General features: G+C 42.9%; 1 protein-coding gene across 1 annotated transcript in view; it reads right to left on the bottom strand.

Annotated features, from left to right (window-relative positions):
• GPA33 (glycoprotein A33) overlaps positions 1-16,439 on the bottom strand; it is a 46,853-nt gene that overhangs the window by 5,103 nt on the left and 25,311 nt on the right. The window contains exon 4 of the mRNA XM_027086434.1: positions 12,697-12,849. Within this exon, the coding sequence (XP_026942235.1) occupies positions 12,697-12,849 (153 nt within the window). The remainder of the gene's footprint in view (positions 1-12,696; positions 12,850-16,439) is intronic.

Here is a 16,439-nt window from a genome sequence, read left to right as displayed (position 1 = left end):
TTGGGCTTCTGGTTGGAGACAAGATGGCAGAGTAGACGGATTTGAGCTCAACTTCTCTCACAAAAACACCAAAATCACAACTAATTTCTGAATAACCATCAACAAAAAAGACTGGAACTTACCAAAAAAGATATTCTACAACCAGAGACAAAGAAGAAGCCACAACAAGATGAGATTCTCCTACAGGAGTGAGTTCTGAGCCCCACATCATGCTTCCCAGCCTGGGGGTCTGGCATCAGGAGGAGGAGGCCCCAGAGCACTTGGCTTTGAAGGCCAGTGGGGTTTGATTGCAGGAACTCCATAGGACTGGGGGAGATAGAAATGCCACTCTTGGAGGGTGTGCACAGGTCTCGTGTGAACTGGGACCCAGGGAAAAAGCAGTGATTTCATAGAAGCCTGGACCAGACATACCTGCTGGTCTTGATGGGGGGGGGGGGCGTCTCCTGGGAAGGTGGGGGTGGAACTGGCTCACTGTGGGGACAAGCACTGGTGGCAGAGGTACTGGGGAGTACTCATTGGTATGAGCTCTCCTGGAGGTCGCCATTTTGCCACCTAGACCCAGCCCCACCCAACAGCATGTAGGCTCCAGTGCTGGGACACCTCAGACCAAACAACCAACAGGGCAGGCACACAGCTCCACCCATCAGCACACAGGCTTCCTAAAAATCTTCCTGAGCCCACAGCAACCTCTAAACACACCCCTTGACACAGCCTTGCTCACCAGAGGGACAAGACACAGTTCCACTCACCAGTGGGCAGGAACCAGTCCCTCCCACCAGGAAGCCTGAACAAACCTCTAGAACATCCTCACCCACCAGTGGGCAGACACTGGAAGCAAAAAGAACTACAGCCACGCAGCCTAGGGAATGGAAATGGCAAAGGAATATGTTTCAGATGAAGGAACAAGATAAAACCCCAGAAGAACAACTATGTAAAGTAGAAATAGGAGGTCTACCTGAAAAAGAACTTTGAATAATGAGAGTGAAGACAATCCAAGATCTCAGAAAAAGAATGGAGGCACAGACCAAGAAGATACAAGAAATGATTAACAAAGAGCTAGAAGATATACAGAACAAACAAACAGACATGAATAATGCAATAACTGAAATGAAAAATACACTAGAAGGGATTAATAATAGAATAATTGAGGCAGAGAACAGATAAGTGAGCTGGAAGACAGAATGGTGGAAATCTCTGCCATGGAACAGAATAAAGAAAAAAGAATGAAAAGAAATGAGGACAGTTTAAGAGACCTCTGGGACAACATTAGAAACACCAACATTTGCATTAGAGGGGTCCCAGAAGGAGAAGAGAGAGAGAAAGGGCCATAAAAACTATTTGAAGAGATAATAGCTGAAAACTACCCTAAAATGGGAAAGGAAACAGTTAACCAAGTCCAGGAAGTGCAGAGAGTCCCATACAGGATAAACCCAAGAAGGAACATGTCAAGACACATATTAATCAAACTGACAAAAATTAAAGACAAAGAGAAAATACTAAAAGCAACAAGGGAAGAGCAACAGGTAACATACAAGGGAATCTCCATAAGGTTTTCAGCTGATTTTTTAGCCAAAATTCCGCAGGCCAGAAGGGAGTGGCATAATATATTTAAAGTGATGAAAAGGGAACACCTACAAACTAGAATACTCTACCCAGCAAGGCTCTTGTTCAGATTTGACAGAGAAATCAAAAGCCTTGCAGACAAGCAAAAGCTAAGAGAATTCAGCACCACCAAACCAGGTTTACAACAAAGCTAAAGGAACTTCTCTGGGCAGAAAAGAAAAGACCATAACTAGAAACAAGAAAATTACAAATGGAAAAACTCACCAGTAAAGGTAAACATAGATTAAAGGCAGGAAATCATCCATACACAAATATGATATCAAAATCACTAATCATGAGAAGAGAAGAGTACAAATGCAGGATATTGGAAATACATTTGAAATCAAAAGACCAGCAACTTAAAACAATCTTGTATATGTATAGTCTGCTATATCAAAACCTCATGATAGGGACTTCCCTGGTAGTCCAGTGGTTGGGACTTTGCCTTCCAATGCAGGGGGTGTGGGTTTGGTCCCTAGTGGGAGAACTGGGATCGCACATGCCTCACGGCCAAAAGGCCAAGGCATAGAATAGACACAGTGTTGTGACATATTCAATGAAGGCTTTAGAAATGGTCCACATCAAAAAACAAAAAAAATCTTTAAAAATAACCTCCTGATAACTGCAAACTGAAAATCTACAATAGATACACACACAAAAAAGAAAAAGGAATCCAAACAGAACACTAAAGTGAGTTATCAAATCACAAGAGAAGTGAACAAAAGACTAAGGAGGAAGAAAAGACCTACAAAAACAAATCCAAAACAATTAACAAAATGGCAATGAGAACATAATATCAATAAATACCTTAAACATATATGGATTAAATGCTCCAAGCAAAAGACATAGACTGGCTGAATGGATATAAAAACAAGACCCGTATATATGCTGTCTACAAAAGACACACTTCAGATCTAGAGACACATACAGACTGAAAGTGAGGGGATGGAAAAAGATATTCCATGCAAATGGAAATCAAAAGAGAGCTGGAGTAGCAATACTCATATCAGACAACATAGACTTTAAAATAAAGACTGTTACAAGGGACAAAGGACACTACATAATGATCAAGGGATCAATCCAAGAAGGAGCTATAACAATTGTAAATATATATCCACCCAACATAGGAGCACCTCAATACATAAGGCAAATGTTAACAGCCATAAAAGGAGAAATCAACAGTAACACAATAATAGTAGGGAACTTTAACATCATACTTACATCAATGGACAGATCATCCAGACAGAAAATCAATAACGAAACACAGGCCTCAAATGTCACATTAGACCAGATAGGCTTAATTGATATTTATAGATCATTCCATCCAAAAGCAACAAAATACACCTTCTTCTCAAGTGCACATGGAACATTCTCCAGGATAGATCACATGCTGGGCCACAAAGACAGCCTCGGTAAATTTAAGAAAATTAAAATCATATTAAGCATCTTTTCTGACCACAACACTACGAGATTAGAAATCAACTATAAGAAAAAAACTGTAAAGAACAAAAACACATGGAGGCTAAACAATATGCTACTAAACAGCCAATGGATCACTGAGGAAATCAAAAATACCTAGAGACAAGTGAAAATGAAAACATGATGTTTCAAAACCTATGGGACACAGCAAAAGCAGTTCTAAGAGAGAAGTTTATAGCAATACAATCTTACCTCAGGAAACAAGAAAAATCTCAGATAAACCACCTAACCTTACACCTAAAACAACTAGAGAAAGAAGAATGAAAAAAACCTAAACTTAGTAGAAGGAAATAAATCATAATGATTAGAGCAGAAATAAATGAAATAGAGATGAAGAAAACAATAGAAAAGAACAGTGAAACTAAAAGCTGGTTCTTTGAAAATATTAAAAAAAAAGATAAACCTTTAGCCAGACTCATCAAGAAAAAAAAGGGAGAGGGCTCAAATCAATAAAATTAGAAATGAAAAAGAAGTAACAACTGACACTGCAGAAATACAAAGGATCATGAGAAATTACTACAAGCAGCTATATGCCAATAAAATGGACAACCTAGAAGAAATGGACAACCTGGAAGAAATGGACAAATTCTTAGAAAAGCACAACCTCCCAAGACTGAACCAGGAAGAAATAGAAAATATGAACAGACCAATCACAAGACTGAAATTGAAACTATGATTAAAACACTCTCAACAAACAAAATTCCAGTACCAGAGGGCTTCACAGGTGAATTCTATCAAACATTTAGAGAAGAGTTAACACCTATCCTTCTGAAACTCTTCCAAAAAATGGCAGAGGAAGGAATATTCCCAAACTCATTCTATGAGGCCACCATCACCCTGATACCAAAACCAGTCAAAGATACCACAGAAAAAGAAAATTACAGGCCAATATCACTGATAATCATAGGTGCAAAAATCCTCAAGAAAATACTAGCAAACCAAATCCAATAATACATTAAAAGGATCATACACCATGATCAAGTGAGATTTATCCCAGGGATGCAAGGATTTTTCAGTATCCACAAATCAGTCAGTGTGATACACCACATTGACAAATTGAAAAATAAAAACTATATGATCATCCCAATAGATGCAGAAAAAGCTTTTGACAAAATTCAACACCAATTTACAATAAAAACTCCAGAAAGTGGGCATAGAGGAAACATACCTCAACATAATAAAGACCGTATATAATAAACCCACAGCTGACATCATACTCAATGGTGAAAACCTGAAATCATTTCCTCTAAGATGAAGAACAAGACAAGGATGTCTGCTCTTGCCACTTTTATTCAACATAGTTTTGGAAGCCACGGTAATCAGAGAAGAAAAGGAATCCAAATCGGAAAAGAAGAAGTAAAGCTGTCACTGTTTGCAGATGACATGATACTATACATAGAGAATCCCAAAGATGCTATCAGAAAACTACTAGAGCTAATCAATGAATTTGGTAAAGTAGCAGGATACAAAATTAATGCACAGAACTCTCTGGCATTCCTATACACTAATGATGAAAAATCTGAAAATGAAATTAAGGAAACACTCCCATTTACCATGGCAACAAAAAGAATAAAATATCTAGGAATAAACCTACCTAAGGAGACAAAAGACCTGTATGCAGAAAATAATAAGACACTGATGAAAGAAATTAAAGATGATACAAATAGATGGAGAGATATACCATGTTCCTGGATTGGAAGAATCAACATTGTGAAAATGACTCTACTTCCGAAAGCAATCTACAGATTCAATGCAATCTCTATCAAACTACCACTGGCATTTTTCACAGAACTAGAACAAAAAATTTTGCAATTTGTATGGAAACACAAAAGACCCCAAATAGCCAAAGGAATCCTGAGAACGAAAAACGGAGCTGAAGGAATCAGGCTCCCTGACTTCAGACTATACTACAAAGCTACAGTAATCAAGAGAGTATGGTACTGGCACAAAAACAGAAATATAGATCAATAGAACAGGATAGAAAGCCCAGAGATAAACCCACGCACATACGGACACCTTATCTTTGATGAAGGAGGCAAGAATATACAGTGGAGAAAAGACAGCCTCTTCAATAAGTGGTGCTGGGAAAACTGGACAGGTACATGTAAAAGTATGAGATTAGAACACTCCCTAACACCATACACAAAAATAAGCTCAAAATGGATTAAAGATCTAAATGTAAGGCCAGAAATTATCAAACTCTTAGAGGAAAACATAGGCAGAACACTCTATGACATAAATCACAGCAAGATCCTTTTTGACCCACCTCCTAGAGAAATGGAAATAAAAACAAAAATAGACAAATGGGACCTCATGAAACTTCAAAGCTTTTGCACAGTAAAGGAAGCCATCAACAAGACCAAAAGACAACCCTCAGAATGGGAGAAAATATTTGCAAATGAAGCAACTGACAAAGGATTAATCTCCAAAATATACAAGCAGCTCATGCAGCTCAATAACACCAAAAAAGCAAACAACCCAATCCAAAAATGGGCAGAAGACCTAAATAGACATTTCTACAAAGAAGATATACAGATTGCCCACAAACACATGAAAGAATGCTCAACATCATTAATCATTAGAGAAATGCAAATCAAAACTACAATGAGGGCTTCCCTGGTGGCGCAGTGGTTGAGAGTCCGCCTGCCGATGCAGGGGACATGGGTTCATGCCCCGGTCCAGGAAGATCCCACATGCCGTGGAGCGGCTGGGCCCGTGAGCCATGGCCGCTGAGCCTGTGCGTCTGGAGCCTGTGCTCCTCAGTGGGAGAGCTCACAGCAGTGAGAGGCCCGCGTACCGCAAAAAAAAAAAAAAAAAAGCATTGTTTACATAATTCAAAGAGTCATCAGTCATGTACCACAATGTTCATTGCAGCTCTATTTACAATAGCCAGTACACAGAAGCAACCTAAGTGTCCATTGACAGATGAATGGATAAAGATGTGGCATATATATACAATGGAATATTACTCAGCCATAAAAAGAAACGAAATTGAGTTATTTGTAGTGAGGTGGATGTACCTACAGAGTGAAGTAAGTCAGAAAGAGAAAGACAAATACCATATGCTAACACATATATATGGAATCTAAGAAAAAAAAAAAAAAGGTCTTGAAGAACCTAGGGGTAAGACAGGAATAAAGACACAGACCTACTAGAGAATGGACTTGAGGATATGGGGGGCGGGGAGGGTAAGCTGTGACAAAGTGCGAGAGTGGCATGGACATATATACACTACCAAACATAAAATAGATAGCTAGTGGGAAGCAGTCGCATATCACAGGGAGATCAGCTCCGTCGTTTGTGACCACCTAGAGGGGTGAGATAGGGAGGGTGGGAGGGAGGGAGATGCAAGAGGGAAGAGATATGGGAACATATGTATATGTATAACTGATTCACTTTGTTATAAAGCAGAAAACTAACACACCATTGTAAAGCAATTATACCCCAAAAAAGATGTTTAAAAAAAAAAAAAAAAGCCCATTGAACAAGAGCAGAGGCCAGAGCGGGAGGCCATGAAGAGGCGGGCTCAACAAGAACGTGAGAATGCTGCCAAATACACCTCTTTGGGGAAACTGCAATTTTTCATTGAGACGGGAAAAGAAATGGAAATTGCTGACTACTCCGGATATGTAAAGTAAGAGCTGCTAGGATTGTTGGTGCCACCTTGGGGACCAGCTGTTCTTCCATATATAGATAAGATAGTATAAATTTCTCTATTTATTTTGATATATTTTAAAACAATAAAACTGAATAAATAAATGTAATGGAATTAATAGATGAGTAATAAACCTTTTGAATTTTGAGATGCTGCTAAAAAAGAAAGAAAGAAAATCCTAAAGATGCTACCAGAAAATTACTAGAGCTCATCAATGAATTCAGTAAAGTTACAGGATACAAAATTAACACAGAGGAATCTCTTGCATTCCTATACACTAACAATGAAAGACCCAAAAGAGAAATTAAGGAACAGTACCATTTACCATTGCATCAAAAAGAATAAAATACCTAGGAATAAACCTACCTCAGGAGGCAAAAGACCTGCATTCTGAAAACAATAAGACACTGTTGAAAAAATTGAAGATGACACAAACAGATGGAAAGATATGCCATGTTCCTGGGCTGGAAGAATCAATATTGTCAAAATAACTATACTCCCCAAGGCAATCTACAGATTCAACGTAAAGCCTATCAAATTACCAATAACATTTTTTGCAGATCTAGAACAAAAATCTTAAAGTTTGTATGGAAACACAAAAGACCCCAAATAGCCAAAGCAATCCTCAGAATGAAAAACAGAGCTGGAGGAATCAGGCTCCCTGACTTTAGACTACAAAGCTACAGTAATCAAAATAGTATGGTACTGGCATAAAGACAGACTTTTAGATCAATGGAACAGGACACAACGCCCAGAAATAAACCCACTCATCTATGGTCAATTAATCTATGACAAAGGAGGCAAGAACATACAATGGAGAAAAGACAATCTCTTCAATAAGTGGTTCTGGAAAAACTGGACAGCCACATGTAAAAGAATGAAATCATAACATTCTCTAACACCATACACAAAAATAAACTCAGGATGGATTAAAGACCTCAATGTAAGACTGGACACTATAAAACTCTTCGAGGAAAATATAGGCAGAACTGTGTTCGACATAAATCACAGAAATATTTTTTTGGATCCATCTCCTAGAGTAATGAAAATAAAACCAAAAATAAACAAATGGGACCTAATTAAACTTAAAAGATTTTGCACAGCAAAGAGAACCATAAACAAAATGAAGAGACAACCCACAGAGTGGGAGAAAATATTTGCAAAAGAGGCAGCCGATGTATTAATCTCCAAAATATACAAACAGCTCATGCAGCTCTATGTAAAAAAACAAACAACCCAATCAAAAAAATTGGCAGAAGATCTAAATAGACATTTCTCCAAAGAAGACATACAGATGGCCAAAAAGCACATGAAAAGATGCTCCATGTCACTAATTATCAAAGAAATGCAAATCATAGCTACAATGAGGTATCACCTCACTCCAGTCAGAATGGCCATCATCAAAAAATCTACAAACCATAAATGCTGGAGAGGGTGTGGAGAAAATGGAACCCTCCTACACTGTTTGTGGGAATGTAAATTGGTACAGCTACTAGGGAGAACAGTATGGAGGTTCCTTAAAAACCTGAAAATAGAGCTACCATATGATCCAGCAATACCACTCCTGGGCATATATCTGAAGAAAAACATACTTTGAGAAGTTACATGCACCCCAGTGTCCATTGCAGCACTATTTACAACAGCCAATACATGGAAGCAACCTAAATGTCCATCAACAGATGAATGGATAAAGAAGATGTAGTACATTACATATATACAATGGAATATTACTCAGCCATAAAAAAGAATGAAATAATGCCATTTGTAGTAACATGGATGAACCTAGAGATTATCATACTAGGTGAAGTAAGTCAGACAAAGACAAATAGTATGTGATATCACTTATAAGTGGAACCTAAAAAAATGATACAAATGAACGTATTTACAAAACAGAAACAGACTCACAGACAGAAAAACTTATGGTTACCAAAGGGGAAAAGTTGGGGTGGGGGAGGGATAAATTTGGAGTTTGGGATTAACATATACACACTACTATACATAAAAATGATAATCAACAAGGACCTACTGTATAGAACAGGGAACTCTACTCAATATTCTATAATAACCTAAATGGGAAAAGAATCTGAAAAAGAATAGATATATGTATATGTAAAACTGAATCACTTTGCTGTACACCTGAAACTAACACAATATTGTAAAACAACTATAATAGAAAATAAAAATTTTTTAAAAGGAAAGAAAAAAATTATAAAAGTACTGGATGCTCATTACAAGAATTTATACATGTATTACATTACACTCATTACAAAAATATATACATATTATACAAGAATTTATGACATAAAACTATTACTTCAATTCAGTCCAATGTTTATATGCTCATCACATCAGCTCAGAACAAGATGATGAGGGTCCCTGTCCTCTTGGCGTTTCCAGTATATAAGACAAGACAGACATGAAACAATGGTGATTACAGGGTGTTTTATAGAGTTCAAAATGGAAGTGCAATTTGATCTTAATCTCACTTGAAGGGTCAGGGAAAGCCTCTATGAAGAGCAGAGAATAAAATAAAAATCATCTGTAATATCACCAGCTGTAAATAACAGCACTTTGATTTGAAGTTATTTTCTTCCAATCTTCTTCACATACACTTTCTTCAGATTCTTCCCTTGAAACCCAGCATGCTATTCTCTGGATACTCATTTTCTATAAAATGCTACCCTTTCTATCCTAGAATTCCATACCTTGGTGCATTTTCTGGAATACTGCTTACATGTGATGTTAATATATGTTACTGAGAAAGTGGTCTACGACCAAAGCAAGTTTAGAAATCATTGAGTTAGAGCTTCCGATGTGCTAACGAGCACTGGGCATCTCCAACAGGGGGTTTCGATATTAATGGTCTCATTTTCTAAACCAACATTTTTAAGAGGCGTCTTGAAGGAACACAAGAGCATTCTGGGAAATGCTCTATGACCCTGGGCAATGTTTCAGGGGTGTATAGCTCTTATCAGAGTCCCACTATTTTAGCACGTGAAACTCAGTCTATGTGTTAAATGTACACAGCACACTGCAGACAGATAGAAGGCAGAAGACCTCAGACTCCTCCAGGACCTTCCCAATTATCAGAGCCCAGCTTGGAGCTCCTGGCCTTGTTTAGGATGTGGGAACATGTGGCATCCTAGGCCAGAGTCAGCACTATCCTGCCCCAGTTTCTCAAAACAAACAATGGACATTAGAAGCTACTTTTGGATTAACCAGTGCACACACATTGCCACAAGACCTGCTTTGATTCTGATCTGGGGCTCTCAAGCCCCTTTTCTTTTTGGAAAGGACCCAATAGTTCCTGAAATCTTGCTACAATGAATGTTTCCGCTGCAGTGGCGACACCTTGTGGTCAAGAAGGGAAATGCACAGGACAATAGGGCTCCCACATTCCTTCTGCTCCAGCTGGGGAGAGGTTTACCTCCAGAGAAGCCCTGGTCTGCCAGAGACACTGATGTCAAATTGACAAGATTTAACTTTCCTGCCCCCCACCCTCCTTTCTTGACATCCAGATTACTACTCCTTCAGTACATGAATCTCAGCTGACTGGGACAGTTCAGAGCTATCACATATGTGATCTCCTCTTACTCTTTTCGTAGCCTTTCGGGAAGGCAGTATAATGATAGTCCCAGGATTTCACATGAAGATATTAAGCATCAGAGAGGTTGTGAGTGACTTAAGCTACAAAGTGGAGAATTCGGGACTCAAATCCTTGTGTGCTGATTCCAGATTCCCTGTTCTTTTTTCTGCTGGCTTGCCTCCACTGATCCAAGTCAAAGGAAGCAATCTCTAATGCTGAGAATTCTGTCTTTAGATGTAGGAGGGTTGAGGAACTCTGCTCCCCAAATTGCCCACTGTGGACTTTTAAAATGTCTTAAAGGTCAGAAAGGGGTTTGGACTGACCCACAGAAGAAGAAGACACAACAGACGCTCTAGGGCCCCGTGAGGTAGGTGGAGCCAAAGGCTTTGAGAACCACTCCCACCTCACAGCACCAACCAGATGCAAGCTTGTGTTGTTATTACCATTAACCATGCTTTTCTGGGTCACTCCCAGGTCCCAGTTCTGACTCTGAGTAAATCTTATCTAGAGGCAAGATAAATCTTTTCCAAAGTAACTAAGTGCATCTCCCTTTAACCTACTTTCATGCCCTCAGGTTTCTCCTCTTTTGGATCACTGAAAAACTAAGCTTTGGTTTCTAACAAGCAGAGGAGTCTTTCCTGATGGAGGCAGGAGAGCTGTGAGTTGGGTGCCCGTTTCCTACAGGGCAGAGGCCAGCCTCCCTAGCCTGATGCACAGGCCCTGCGCGATCTCTCATCGCCACTTTTCTTACGGCAGTACCTCCCATCCTTCCCACATGTGTGGTTCCTATGCTGTTCTCCAAGCTTGGCCTACTCATCCTTGAGGACCCAGTCCAGATAACAGCTAATAATTCTACCAGGCCCTGGTCTCAGCACTTTATACATACTTTTATTTAATCTTCACAACATCCCTATGAAGTAAATACTAGTTTCATGCCCTTTTTATAGATGTACAAATGAAGGCACAGAGAGGCTAAGTAACTTGCCAAGGTCACACAGCTAACAAGTGGCAGGGCCAGGATTCAAGCCCACGCCGTGCTCCTAACCAACATGATCTCCTGCCAGCTCAAGGGCCCCCACCTTGAAGAAACCTTCTTTGACCCCTTTATGCATATTCTGGGTTCCAGCACCACTGGATACAAACTATTGCAGCATTTACCACCTTGTAACCCTCAGCTTTGGGCTCACCTGTACACACTTTGCTGGAAGGTCAGACCAACCATTGTCCATGGCTGACCTTCTGCGACCATTGCTGGAGTCCCTGGGCTGTTCACAGGCCAGAGGAGAGCTGCCACATGGTTTTGACACATTCAATAAAACTTGCCAACCAGAAATATGTAAACAAAACCAGAAGCTTGTCGAAATCCACAATACATCTTCTATTTTACATTGAATAGAGTGGGTTCTACTAATTCCTTTTTTACTTTTAAGAAGTTCTTGTTTTGCTCCCAAACAAATGAACAGTAGAGTGGGGAAGTTCACCCTGGTTTGACGGGAGCCCCTGTCTGTGCATTCACCCGGCAAGGCTCACTCTCCTGTCCCATCTCCTCAGAACCGTTGTCTACATCCACTGCTCTGCCTCCCACTTCCTTTCCACCCACACTGGACAGAAAGTCCTCCCAGAAGTTAATCCAATGGGACCTTCCAGGCCTTGTCTTTCTTGATCTTCAGGAGTGGTGAGTGCAGCTGGCCAGGCAGCCAGTGCGCACAGGGGCCCAGGGATTCCACCGGGGTTTTCCCACATCACTTGCCTCCAAGGTAATGACAGTGGGATGTTTATACAGCTCTTTTTTTTCCCCTTTCTTTCTTTTTTTTTTTCAGTTTGTTTCCTGACCAAAAGGTCAAATACCAAGCTGCCCTGTACAAAACCGGTCCCCTGACAACCATAGAAGAACTTACCATTTCCTTCCCTGAGAATGTGGGACCCTTAACGCAGACCTGGTCCTGTAGTTGGGTGGGAGAGTTTGGGGGATGGGGATCCCCAGGGGAGTCTGAGATGGACCTGCCTGGGTAGGGGATGGGAATAGGAAATTCCCCACCTTAGGTGGAGTCATAGAATTAGACTTGAGGCCTTATATGTATACTTTAGGACATAATCATAATCAACACTAAAATCCTACCTAGCGCTTTTGCACCGACTGGTTATTGATACTTGCTTACTCAAGAGAATTCAGTTATGGGGAATAAAGAAAACAAGTTAACATTTACTACGTTATTATTTCTCAAAACAGCCTATGAGGTAGGTGCTATTAAGAGAAAATGCTGCTTAGAGAGATGGATGGTCCAAGATATTGCAGTGCCAAATGCAGGGTGGAGGGAAAGGGGCAGCCTTCGGGGTTGGGGGGTGGGCTGGCCTTCCTTGCTGACCCCGTTACCTGGTGCGACTGGACGCTCCTGGTGCAGGATGTCATAACTTTTCCAGCTGTACTGAGGGGCTGGGGAGCCCTCCTTGGATTGGCAGGTCAGCTGGATGTTGCTCCCAATCACAGTCTCTCCCTCGATGCTGCAGTCTGGCTTGGAGGGTGGCACTGTGTAGGGGAGGGGCCAAAGAGAAGCCATGAATTAGTTGGCGCTTGGTGATAGCCACCCCCCACCCCAAACACACACACAAACGAAATACTGCCTTGTTTGTTTACAGGCAGAGAAATGTGGAGACCATTCTTAGCTCACAGGCCATATAAAACAGTCTGAAGCCTGGATTTGGCTGTAGTTTGCCTATCCTTGGTTTCAATGAAAGCCTCTCTCTCTGAAGCCCTTCAATGCTAACTTCTTAGGAATGTTACCTTCACTTAAGCATTACCGTCTTCCCGTGCTTTGCTGGTAAAATGCAATTGCCACAAGTGACTGGGTGATAGGAGAGACCCCTGGTGGCAGCAGGGTTACGTGCGGGGTGGAGAATGAGGGTTGAGGGGATGGAGGGGCCAGAAGGAGCAGACACAAGAAAAGGAAAGCCCACAGAAAGAAGGTTACGGTACTGCCCTGGTGGCGCAGTGGTTAAGAATCCACCTGCCAATGCAGGGAACTCAGGTTCAAGCCCTGGTCCGGGAAGATCCCACATGCCACGGAGCAACTAAGCCCATGCACCACAACTACTGAGCCTGCGCCCTAGAGACTGTGAGCCACAACTACTGAAGCCCACGCGCCTGGAGCCTGGGTTCCACAACAAGAGAAGACACCTCAATGAGAAGCCCACGCTCCCCAACGAAGAGTAGCCCCCGCTCACCGCAACTAGAGAAAGCCTACGTACAGCAACGAAGACCCAACGCAGCCAAAAATCATAAACAAATAAAATAAAATTTATTAACAAAAAAAAAAGAAAGAAAGAAAGGAGGTTACCAAAACCAACTGACGACCCTCAACTCATAAGCCTAACCTGATCTCCCAGAATTCCTGAAGACCTTAAGCCAGGGTCTTTCACTCAGCACTGTTAGTTAACATACTGCTGTGTAGAGTGGTTTGTTCTACAAAACCTATCAGGCACCTACAGTATGCCTGTCATTGCTGGGCGTGGGGATGACATAGTGAGTGAGTTTTCATGTTCAAGGAGTCCAGTGGGGGCAATAGACAAGTAATCAAACAAGGACCAGGCAGGAGGCAAGGATGCTGAGACAGGACAGGCACAACAAGGGACACTGACCCAATCACAAAGCCAATAGTAGACGTGACTGGCAGAGGGGGGCGGGCAGAGAAAGAGAGGGGAGGGCACTCCAGGCAAAGGGAGCAGCCTGTGCAAAGAAGCATCGAGTATGCCTGGGACTTCAGGTCGTGTCCTTGAGGGTGGGAAGAGGACGACACCCGGTAGAGAGGACTATTACTGGAATTCCCCAGTGGCAGGCTTGTCCCCTCTGCTTCTTTCTTTATGTGCCCCCTTGGATGGCTTGCTTGCCCCAGTAAATAGTGCTGCCCTTTCTACAATCTAGACTGCACAGGTGCATGGTCACTGGGCATGGCGGGTGAATTCCAATCTCTGTTTGGCCCAGAGTTGCCAGGAGAAGCCACCCAGGACACATCTCTCCCCTCTAGCGCCACAGCCCATGATATTTCCTCTCTGACACTGGTGGTGGTGGCTGGGTGTGCCCCACGTCTCCTGCTATCTTAGTGAGGGCCAGCCAGGCATGGGGTGAGCATGGGGCAAATCAGAGGCATTTCCTACTGCCACCCCCAATCGGACAGTCCCTAAACCTAAAAGGCCCCAGGTTCAAGGACAGGACTCAGGTATCCAGGTCCAGACCCACAGGACTGGAGCAGCCTGGGAAGGGAGAGGCTGCTACCCGCAGGCCACTCTCACAAGCTGCCCTCCCGTCCTCCCTGCTGACCCAGCAAGCAGGCACCCGGTGGAGAGAGAAAGTGAGCATCACTTCCGAGGAGACCCGAACCAGGTCAGGGTTGCTAAGTCAAGCTTTATCTCTTGAGCTCTCCAGAGGGACAGGAATATCCCTCCCCACCGATCAAAACCGTCACCTTTGTTTCCAGGTACGCCTTTACCAGGAAGCTAAGCCTTGATTCCACAAAAAGAGAGCCGGCCACAAATGTAATACCACCTTCAAAGTCTCACATTGGCTCAGAGTCATGCTAAATGTGCATGCCTGGTAGCCAAGCCTTTCCACGACCAGGTTTCTTTGTAATACAAGCAAAAAGGAGAGAGAAGGGACTGGGGCAAATGAGCACCTAGAGAAACACAGAAAACCATGCTGAACATACCCGAAGACTAGCTTTCTTCTTTTAATGCCAACAGCTGCCATTTGCCAGTAGGCAGTGGTTTTTGTGTTTTGTTTTGTTTTTAATATTTATTTATTTATTTGGCTGCACGGGGTCTCAGTTGCGGCGTGCTAGTTGCCGGCATGCAAACTTGGTTGTGGCCTGTGGGATCTAGTTCCCTGACCAGGGATCAAACCCTGGCCCTCTGCATCGGGAGCACGGAGTCTTAGCCACTGGACCACCAGGGAAGTCCCAAGACTAGCTTTCTTATACCACCATTTGCTGAGGAAAAATTATTAAAAGCAAACCCTTAATCCACTCCCAGGCAGCAGTAGAGATAATGGCAAACAAGGACCAACCATCCCCTAAGAGACCCACCTTGTGGAGGAACGTATCAGGGTCCTTTCCCAGGGCCCTTAACCTCGGCCCCCAAACTGCCTTCCCGACTCACCTCATCCTAGGCACCCCCAGCCCTCGCTCAGTTCAGACCCCTCCCTGAAGCTCCCCTTCTCAGTCCTCACCGTCAAGAACAGCTAGGACCTTGAATCAGACAGATCTAGTTCAGACTGCCCTTCTACCCGCTGCGGGGGGGTGTGAGACCCGCGGGGACTCTTGTGGATCTCGGATTCTCAGTTGGTGCGTCCCATCTCCCAAAACCGAATGCAGATACCACCTGAATACTTATAGAGGGCGGAGTGAAGGGAGGGATCGGGGACCCTGTGGGTTCCCAGGCCTCTCCAAAGCCTGCGACTCCCGCCGCAGACGTCAGGGGGCGCCAGAGGCCGGGGAGACGACCTATCCTGCCCGGCGGCGCCAGGTCCCCGGTACCCGGGCCAGGTGGTTTCCCCGCGGTGACCAAGAGGGCGCGCGCCCCGCCTCGGTCCGGAAGCTCCGTGTTCGCGCCAGTTTACTGTGAGGTCACGCAGCACGAGTGGGTGGACCCACATAATTAAAGCCCTTCTCCCTAAAGTTAGCCCAGCAGCAAAGCCATTCGGAAAGAAAACTTAAAAAAAAAAAGGATTTTTACTGGGTTTCTTAACATATAATACCAAATTATCTTTTTTTTAAAGCAAAACATTCTTTTCACCGAGTTGCATAATTTCAGATTAAATTTGTAGCCTTTGCCCTTCGAGTTAACTAATTCCTCTCTTAAAATGCAGCTGGCCCTGAGAGGGGAGGGGAAATCGGGATATTCGCACCTGAGTGGGTTCCCGCTGCCTTCCCCGAAACCAGCTTGCTGCCAGAAGAAAGTAGGAGCTATTTAAGGGAAGCCAGAAAGAGACAGAATTAGCCCGAGAAGGACCAGGTGGGTCAAAGTGAGGGACTCAGCTGCGGGTGAATCAGGGCAAGGGGAGGGATGGGAGTGGGGTGGGTGACGGGACAGTGCAGAATACAGAAGAGAAACAGGAGAAAATTGCTC

The sequence above is a fragment of the Aethalodelphis obliquidens genome, unplaced genomic scaffold (genome assembly GCF_003676395.1).
Source record: "Aethalodelphis obliquidens isolate GAN/ISIS:26980383/991018 unplaced genomic scaffold, ASM367639v1 scaffold55, whole genome shotgun sequence".
Lineage (NCBI taxonomy): Eukaryota > Metazoa > Chordata > Mammalia > Artiodactyla > Delphinidae > Aethalodelphis > Aethalodelphis obliquidens.
This window is presented reverse-complemented; position numbering and strand designations above follow the sequence as displayed.